Raw genomic sequence first — 9,844 nt, 5'->3', positions numbered from 1 at the left:
TTTTTTTTTTTCCTCATGTTTACAGCTTACAGTGAAAAGCTGCTGCACCAGCTGTTTGGACAGCTTCTACAAATGCGAGCATTTGCGCTGCAGTCTGGAGACCAGCCTGACCTCCTCCTGTAGCCGACTACAAACTGTCGTGTTCCTTTGAGTTAACTGTAGGTTCTCACAAGGCGATCGATTCATGTGTTGACAGACTCCTGAGTTTTATGAATCATTCGCTCCACGAGTCGACAAGTTCAGTTTCATCCTATTCAGCGATTCAACGCTCGTGTTTGTACTGTAAGTTTAGGAACATAGCTCGCAGCTGTTTAGCTCAGCACAACAGTAAGAAAATCTGATGTGTGAACTCTAGAGAGCCAGATGAACCGTTTATAAGTATTTAAGCTTGAAATGACTGAATTAATCGTCGCCTCGTGTGTACCTGACCTCTTACCTAGCGCTCTGTAAGAAAGTGAAAAGGCATTTTTCTCCCCAGTGATCAACAACTTTAAAGTCAAGAGTCATACAGCCGTGTTGTGATAAAAATAAAAGTTTTAAAATGTATCAATAAAAAACACCAGCTTCAGTAAACTTGATGTTTTACCAAAATCAGGTGCATTACAATATCGCAAGTTAACAAAAGGATAAAACTCCTTGAGGAAATCTACAAATGGCATTATGGACAGATCCACCACATTTTAACAACTTACGTCTGGGTACAGACATCTACAAAGTGTACCATACAAGTTGACCCAGTGTGTCAAAATCTGAAGACATCAAAACGTTGCCATTTAAAAAATAGACACTTCATAAAATGAGAGAATTAGTAACATTGAAGACTGGATAGTTGAAAAGGCAGGTCAACATATATTAACAGTACATGAACTAGTCAGATTTATTAAGTTACACATGCTGTCCAGCCTTAGCAGCGCTACTCTGCAGTGTCCATGTGCTTTAGTTCATTTTTTTTCTTCTTCTTTTTTTTTTTTAGTCACCAACAGACGAAAAGGGAATGATATGACATTGGCTATAAAACAGTGTTACAAAAGCCAATCCCTTCTAAAGACGAGGGGAAAGACATACCCTGCCATGACCAGCTCATAACTACCAAAGATATCATTACCTTGTCATATTTTTAAGTTGACCAGCCAACTTTAAGCCATTAAAAATGCAGGTTAAATCATCTCAGTGGGACAGAGAGATAGAGAGAGAAAAAAAAATACAGTACTAGATTAAAGAAAAGATAAAGTCAGGAGGGCAGTGGGAGTCAGTCCATGAGTGGTGGGTTTAGTAATCCGCGGGTTCGTCGCCCTCCTCGCTCAGCAAACAGGTGCGGATCAGGGCCTCGGTCACTCCGTACGGGTCGCAGTTGGCAGACGGGCGGCGGTCTTCAAAGTAGCCTTTCTTCTCCTGGCCAACGTTGCGAGGGATGCGGATGCTGGCACCGCGGTTGGCCACGCCGGCGGAGAACTCGTTGATGTTGGAAGTTTCGTGATGGCCGGTGAGACGGCGGGCGTTGTCGAGCCCCCCTTTGGGGTCGTAGGCACGAATGTGATAGCTGTGCCTCTTCCCAAGTTTCTCGATGGAGTCTTCGATAGCCCTGAAAGCAGACGTGACAGGAGTCGAGTGAGAAACGGAAAAAATCAAACCAGACCCATCCAAAGAAAGCCGTGAAGCTTCGGCTACTCACTTCAATCCGCCGTCCTCCCTCATCTCTTTCGTGCTGAAGTTTGTATGGCAGCCAGCACCGTTCCAGTTACCGGGGATTGGCTTGGGGTCAAATGAGGCAACGACGCCAAAGTCTTCACAGACACGGTGCAGGATGAAGCGCGCCACCCACAGATGATCGCCCATGTTGATCCCTTCACAAGGTCCAACTTGGAACTCCCACTGAAAACGCCAGAGCAGCTCATCAGTACACGCAACATTTCAACCGGCCATCCCATCCAAACACGTGTGAGGCTTTATCATTACCTGAGCAGGCATCACTTCTGCATTTGTGCCACAAATCTGGACTCCAGCATACAGACAAGCTCTGTAATGGGCCTCCACTATGTCTCTGCCATAGGCTTTGTCAGCTCCCACGCCACAGTAGTACGGACCTGCAAATATGGAACGTGTTAAGCAACCCACACTAGGATCTCCATACAGTAAGCACATCAATACAAACACTGTAAAGCTAGCTGCTTACCTTGAGGTCCGGGGAATCCATTAGATGGCCAGCCAAATGGGTGTCCGTCTGTGCCCAGGATGGTGTACTCCTGCTCCATGCCAAACCAAGGATGCTGGTCCTCCACCATCTCCATCACCTTCTGACACGTGATCCGAAGGTTGGTTTCTGCAAAGAGGAACCCTCAGATTAATGCCAGAACATGCTAATCTATTCACCCAGGCAAAATACACAAAACATCCTAATAATCTTCTTTGGTCTCCATCATGGATGTAATTAAAGATTTGTTATAAAGGTCCTAAAGATGTAAAAGTGGGACTTGCTTAGAAATAAAATGCACCACTTCAACTGTAAATCCCTAAATTACAGTTTAAGGTGCTTTACTGATCCATGAATCACTTCGAATCCAACTTTTAAATAAGTTCCTGAGAATGCACCCAGGCACTGAGTTCACGTGTGCATACAAGTGTGTGCCATAATTCTACAATGGATGCATTTGTCTGTTTGAACAGCTTATCAGGAGACATATATTCCCCATGAGGCCCATTTCAGGTCTGCATGTGCTTGTTTACCAGTGAGGAAGAGAAGTACAGCGACTACAAATGCTCAGAATTCTCCAGTTTTTGAGCATTTCCAGATTTTAGTTTTTTTCCTCACTAGTCCCCCTTTAAATCAAAGTCCCGCCCACTTTCGCACCCTCAGACCAATCAGGTCACTGCTTCAGGCCAGGTAGTTTTAGAATTAAAATAAACCTTCAATGATTAAAATTAGTTATTGGAATATTTACAGTAAGCATCCCTTTGAATCTGCTGCCATTTACACCTCAGTGCTGCTGATTATTTCATTCATTATAACAAACTTCTTTTGTTTACCGGCAGGTTTGCGGTTGTACTTCAGGACTTCACACAGGACCAGCTTGTTGGGGTCTTTGCGGAAGGGATCCCGGAACATGGCAGCAGGGATCAGATACATGTCGCTGTTGGAGCCCTCAGACTGGTAAGTGCTGGAGCCATCGAAGTTCCACTCTGGGAGATCTGAAACAGGAGGAGAGCAACTGAGTTGATCCTGTCGGACACATCTTCACTGCTGCTTCAGGGAGAGTCAGGGGGCTGCTTTGCTTACCTTCGATGCTTTTGGGCTCGGAATCAAGCGTCCTGGTTTTGCATCGCAGCCCCTCTCCGGTCCCGTCGATCCAGATGTACATGGCCTGGACTTTATCCCCCTGAGGGAGCTCCATGTACTGCTGCTTCACAGCTTTACTCAAGCTGGCGCTGGCGGACATAGCCATCTTATCTGCTACTATAACACACCTGAGGACGAGAGGAGAGGAGAGCAGGTATGAGATGAGACCGCGGTGCGCTCTGGATCACATGTTGCATAACCGGGCTTTGGAGAGGAGGGGGGGAGGCGCAAAAAAACACAAAAACAGCTCCATTGTTTTGTTTCTTTAACTTCCAGAAAGGGATGAAAACGCGTTGAGGATGTAAAAATAAGGCACTTTTCCAGGATTTTCTTCTTTTTTTTGGTTTGTTTGTCGTTTTGGAAACAAGACAAAAGGCGACTTTCCACCATCTGTGCTGACTAATAAGATTACATTTAACGACTGTCGGCACACAAAGGATGGCTCAAGAAAAAACATGTTCCGATGAAACAAACGCATACTGTGAGAAATAGCTTCTGCATTTCTACCTGCTGCTGTGATCGTGGTTGCTATGGCTTAGTTGACTACCACAATAAAACAATATTACACCATTGCTTCCTCGTTGGGCTCCATCACCGCCTCCCTACAAGTTATAGTCTAATCTAAACACAAGGATACCAAAGGAAAACATCCTAAAATCAACAGCAGCAGTCACTGGAAGAAGATACAAGCACATGTTAAGTCAGAATTCATTGTCTAAATAAAAATCTATCACAGTAATAAGCCTGGTACAGAGAGAAGCAGCTGCGCGTAAAGTTAAACCAAAGCAGAAAGAGAGAGGGGAAAAAATAAATTACCTGGAGAAACAAGAAAATTGAAATAAAAACTAAAGGACTGGCAGGTCCAATGTCTCTTTGTGTGATGCCTCGCTAGTGTTTCTCTCATTCTCCGGTACCGATACTCGAGATCCAAGCGCATTTATAAGAGCAGGAACTGGGACGGCGTGTCTTTGATTGGTCGGAGGCACGGCAGCGTGTTTACACCAAGGTGATTGAAGGCACATGAGGGGCGGTCATTGGACGGAGCTGAGCGAAGTCGCAACGCCCTCTGGTCGGAGCCGAGCCGCGTGTTACTATGCGTGACCCTCAGCTGTGTGTGCGCGCATCTTCATCCCCACACAAAGACTAAAATCTGTGGCCTTGTCGCTGAAGGGACACGAAAACAGAATCAAGGAGACCGTCACTTTTCTGGAAACGTGCTTCATTGTTGGAGAAGGACTCAAATGTGAAGGACAAAATGTACAACACAAATTCGGCACAGAGCGTCAGGTAGTGCTCGGTCCAAGACGCCACCGTGTGGTGGAAACCTGCGCAGGGGTGTACTGGTTTTAGTGGGAAGTTATGTAATCCCACCATGAAAAATCTGCTGGTGCAGTCAGGTTCGGGGCGCACGAGAAAGTGATGCGTAAAATGCATCCATGGTGGTCAGGATTGAAACGATTATACCTACAAGCAAGTTTTTTTGAAAGTAATTCTCTACTCTAAACTAGTGTGAGTTTGCATTAAAGGTGAAGATGTTTTGGTTTATTAGAAGCACCTGCCTGTAATGTTTTAACTAAATAATTTCCATCATTTGGTGTGAGTACCGCCTAACAACTGGTCTGAGATCTGCCACAGGGTAGAAATCTGTGTGAAGGCCACAGCATATGATTCACATTATTTTCAGCCTTGTCCAGCCATTTGTGCCCACCCTTTGGATGTGGACATCCTGGAAAAGACCACATCCGTCAGCTCGGACAGACTGTGTGCATATGTTTGATGGAATCAGCTGCAGAACCGAAACCAACAATTACTTAAGATGAAATGAGATAGTCCTTTATCAGTCCCACAGCAGGGAAAATTGCAGTGTTGCAGTTGTAAAGTGGATAGTGCAAAGAAATACGGATAGTGAAGCTACTTTCATTACTAATAATTCTATCATGTAACCTTTTTGCTCATTTTTATTTATCGTTTTGTCTAGAAATATGAAGGAAAACTATTAAAATGTCCATCAGAGTTTCCCAGATTCTAAGCTCATGTCTGTGTTTGTCTTATAATCACCAAAAGCCCCTAAACCCCTAAACAGTAAACTGACACTGATGTAAAACAACGAAAATGAGCAAATCCTCAATTTGTTCCAGCTTATCTAATTGTTTCAAATTGACTGTTAGGGTGAACAACATGGTTGCGATCCAAACATCAGAGGAAACACCAGCCTTGTTGGATACCTCCCGTGTGTCAGCAGAGAACAGCCTCCGCCGACTGTTCCCTCCGTGTCAGAGAGCACGAAGACGTCGCCTCAGGCCTTATTCCTTCAGAGACCTGCTCACCTTGTGGCATTAAGGCTGCTTTGAACTTTAGAGTAAAGGTGGTGCTGCACCTGAGTGAGCAGGTCTGTTGTTGTGGTTACTGACTAACAGGATGGGGAGGTGGTGTACGTACAAAGCGCACACCAGGAGCAGGTTGTTCGAGGAGAACAAACATTGGGAACCTCAGAGGATCAGATGAGTTGGATGATGATGAGAAAAACGGATGCTAGCGTGTCCAGACAATGTTATGTCATCTGTTGTCCATCACTGCCAATTCTTTCTTCCTGTTCTACCCAGGCTAGACTTTGTCCTGGTTCTTGATGAAAGTCCTTATGAGAGCTTCCTGAGGACCCGGGGCTGAAATGCCACACAGCACCACCTGGGCCTCGTGTTGCAGTGAGTCTCCGTGTTGTCATTAGAGGCAGAAAAGCACAACAGCCATCTCTGACACCGCAAACATGCATTTTCTTCACCCCACAGCCCTCTGGCAACACTGTGCCCTGGATTCAAAGTAGTGAATATACCGTGTTAACTCGCTCCTCAGTGTCTGAGAGTTGAAATGACATGTGGCATCCTTACATCCTTTCCTAGGCCCTTCATAGTTTTGTTGTTTGTTTGCTTCCAGCTTCCTCTCAAAGGTGTTACAAATAACTGCCATTGAAACCCTCATCAGTGATGGATTAGAACCGTATATTACATCATAAACAGATTCTCCTGTGTTTCCCTCTGCTGTGTTTTTCTGCTCAGTGTTGGAGTTGAGTGGGTGCAGAGCGCCACCTGGTGGACTAAGAGCTCTTGAACAGTGATGAAGATGAGGAGGAAGAATGTGAGGCTGCGTTTACCCTGACTGCCCTAAGTCCAAATGTTTAGTGTACTGGAATGCCTCGGGTTTGCTTTGAAATCATACAAGTCATGCAGAGATGGTTATGTGCATTAAGGCTGGTTATTATGCGGGAAGTCAGTGTCATAATATTGATGAGAATATTTCTCCAGCATTGCTATACGTCACCATCTCTCACATTTAGACAAAGTCACACATAACATGGTGCTGAAATGATCCAACAACACAGACGGTCTTGAGGGGGAAAATAAATGACGATCCTCCTTTATGCGTTGTTGCAGGACCAAAGTCAAAAACTGAACGGCTGAGCCATCTCCATGACAACACAGACAACTCCAGCTGCTGATGAAGACTGTGAGATGCAGGTGAAAGCTCAGAAAGATGCTAACAAATACACTTCAGGATTCTACTGTTAGGTTCAAATTAGCAGTTAAATAAACCTTCTGGTGTAAGTCAAGGTTTTTTTTAACCTAATTAAAATGTCAATATGTTGTTTAAAAAAAAAATAAAATTATTATACACATCATGGGCAAAATAAGCAGAATCAGAAGACTTTAATGTGTCATTATACCAAAAAAAAAAAAGAAAAAGGCCAACGAAACTGGGTGCAATCCCATTCAGTGCAAAGAACAACTATAAATTATAAATGTGATGGCTGAGCATTTGTCTCTTAAAACTGCAGCCTGCTAATGATAGTCTTAAGAACACAGATTCAGCCTTGTGGGGCTTCATTTGTAACAAACCTAAAGAATAAATCCTGCACACTGGCGGCGTGGGGCTTTCTCTATCATGATGTCATTTACGGTGGTTGAGCAGAGCTGTAGGTGAGCTGGTGTGCTCGAGTTGCCACGAAAGGAGAGGGGTGAGTGGAGAGAGGCGACAATGTAGAGTTACGTTTAAGCCATTTTAAGGCAAGAAGGGATTATTTTCAAGAAAAAATAAATACATTTATGTCATTTTTAAAAACACATTGTGTAACAAACAGGCTTTGACTCACTGTGTAAGTTTTTAATCTGAGTCATTAATCTAGACGACTGATTGCTTCATAAATAATGACACAATGTGCGACACACAATATCACAACGCAGTCCCGCTGATCGTTGACAAATGCTGAATTTCTCGTAGACTGGTGTGACCCTGTTTAGAAAGCAGGAGAGAAGTACCCCGTCCCTGCTGTGAAACTCGCAGCCCATGTTCAGTGTCTCTGTACTCAAACAGACACAACATGTTGCGTTTTCACAGATTCCTACTCGTCACATTTGCCTGAGGGCCTGACGCCAGCTGCCTCACCAGTCTGTTGTGAGTTTTCTGTGAACTGGAGCCTAATATTCAGAGAAGATAACCCTGGTAACCAAAAAAGACACCGTAGATTGCTTTTCTTCTCACCAGTTTTGCTTAAAGCGTAAAGATGTCTGTGAGAGGACGAGCAACGACAAAGTGATGACGGTTCTATAACCTGCTCATCTTTGCTTTTTTATTTGTGGTTCACTGAGCAGAACTCGACCGATGCATCAGCTTTTTTGTTGTCTGATGAAATAAAAACTTTTGTGCTTGTATTTCACAGAACATAATGAGGGTAAACGGTACCCTGTCCGCAACTTCTGCTCCATGGCTTGTAATAGTCTCAGCGCTGTCTGCAGCACATGTAGCAGAGCACATATTATGGACGGCAGTGCGGAGTCAAGCGGCGTCTTCACGGTAAGCTGCTGACTAGTTTGTGATATACGTTGCTAGGAAGTTAGTGAACAATGATCCCAACATTTTCCCTTTTCAGTGCAACTTTTTACGCTGGCAAATGATGTGCATGTACCCAAACAAGCTGCATAAACATGAATGTGTTGCATAAACAGAAACGTGCTGCGTATACAGACATGCTACATAAATAAAAACAAATGCAACACATTCATGTATATGCAACTCGTTTGTGTATATGCACGTCATTTGCCACCGTCAGCCACCGTCATTTTTAGTTTATATGTAAAATATGTTGACCAAAATATCAACAGCACAGTTTTTTAAACCCCAAAAAAAATCAGCATTCGCCCCAAAAATTCACTGTTGGTCAGGCTGTAGTGCAAAATACTAAATTGTCACAGCCCATTTCTGTATTTCCTAAGATGCAGAGAGGAAAAACTGAAAACTGACGGACTGTACAAAGATTATCAGGGAGTTTAGAAAAGGAGAATGTGGTCAGTTTTTGCCTAAATAGTTGGTGGCTTAAAATTTTAGGAGGCGTAAGAGAAAGTCTACAATTTGTCCTCGTCTTGGATATTTATTTTATGTTTAAAAATGAATTGTGGTGTTGGACTTTCATGTTAAAACAACACCTGTAGTGTGAACTACAATTTAAAATTTGCATTTTTTTTCCATGTGGTATGTAAAGGAGACCAATCCTGTCTCTGGCACTGGGGATGTTTTGTCAGAGTGATGTAGGTTTATAGTCGTGTTTATTGGTCATCAAAGGTTTTTATTATGAGGCTGAATCCTTCACTGTATCATAAGAGATACCAGACCGAGAGTGAAATCAGATATGGCACATGAGGGTTAGCTGAGAACAAAGAAATAATAAATTGAATCAGAAAATTAGACTGAGAGGCTAAACACAACACTATGTTCTATGTGTGTTCAGTAAAGGCTGAGTTTGGTTATTTGTTGTGTCTTATTTAAACATGTTTAAATTCTGAAATACCTCCGACACTCAAATATCTGTGCAGTAGATGTTTGAGCATCAACTTGCTGATACTGAAGAAGCCACTTGGATACGATGACACCTGTTTGATAAAACAAGTGAAGGAGCTTTCCTGTGTTTACATTTGATGATTTTTTTTCGCCTTATCAAACAGATTTTTCACATGTAGTCGTCCTGATGCAGACAAACATATCACGGCATGAAGGCAAAGAGCACCGAGATCTGCTTTGTGATGCCTGGATTAATGCAGCATCTTCATCAACACCAAAGACGATGACTGCATGGTGAGTGTACTGCTTCTTTCTCTGTACGTGGGAACCTGTTACATTTTTTTAGAGAGTGACAAGTGTTAGTTTGTAGAAGCATGCTTACAACACAGACAAATGGACCGGCATTTTGTTAGAAGGGAATTGAGGGAAATCGGATTTGGATGTAAATGTGTACCTTATTTTTTAGATTTAAAAGCCTTAACAAGAAATGCATCGGCTGGAATTAATGAAGTGACTAAATATAAGAGTATTAGCAGGAATATAACCGATGATTTACTGCAATTTTACAGATTACATCATGAATGCAATTTAAATAAATTTGATTGTTTTTACCACATAGGTATAAAGTTATCGACTATATCTGCAACTGATTAATTGATGCAATTAGACATAGTAATTAGTCCA

At 43.0% G+C, this 9,844-nt stretch overlaps 1 protein-coding gene across 1 annotated transcript; it reads right to left on the bottom strand.

The window, feature by feature from the left end:
- Positions 1 to 516: 516 nt before the first annotated feature.
- On the bottom strand, positions 517 to 4,240 carry LOC103366706 (glutamine synthetase). The gene is made up of 7 exons (XM_008294494.1): positions 4,151 to 4,240; positions 3,275 to 3,462; positions 3,025 to 3,186; positions 2,174 to 2,320; positions 1,957 to 2,084; positions 1,673 to 1,872; positions 517 to 1,582 (listed from the first exon to the last, which is right to left on the bottom strand). The coding sequence occupies exons 2-7, from the start codon at positions 3,438 to 3,440 to the stop codon at positions 1,270 to 1,272; spliced, it is 1,116 nt and encodes a 371-aa protein (XP_008292716.1). The 5' UTR covers positions 3,441 to 3,462; positions 4,151 to 4,240; the 3' UTR covers positions 517 to 1,269.
- Between the last annotated feature and the right edge of the window lie 5,604 nt (positions 4,241 to 9,844).

This window comes from Stegastes partitus, unplaced genomic scaffold (assembly GCF_000690725.1).
Source record: "Stegastes partitus isolate 25-593 unplaced genomic scaffold, Stegastes_partitus-1.0.2 Scaffold968, whole genome shotgun sequence".
In the NCBI taxonomy this organism is placed as follows: Eukaryota; Metazoa; Chordata; class Actinopteri; family Pomacentridae; genus Stegastes; species Stegastes partitus.
Note: the sequence above shows the minus strand (reverse complement) of the source record. Positions and strands in the feature narration are given on the sequence as shown.

What these genes read in the sequence shown, in the direction of transcription:
- LOC103366706 (XM_008294494.1), bottom strand. Translation starts at nt 3,440, where the DNA reads ATGGCTATGTCCGCCAGCGCCAGCTTGAGTAAAGCTGTGAAGCAGCAG. An exon ending in TGGATTCCCCGGACCTCAAG is followed by an intron (nt 2,085 to 2,173) that starts GTAAGCAGCTAG and finishes CCATATTTGCAG; the next exon opens with GTCCGTACTACTGTGGCGTG. An exon ending in CAGAAGTGATGCCTGCTCAG is followed by an intron (nt 1,873 to 1,956) that starts GTAATGATAAAG and finishes TGGCGTTTTCAG; the next exon opens with TGGGAGTTCCAAGTTGGACC.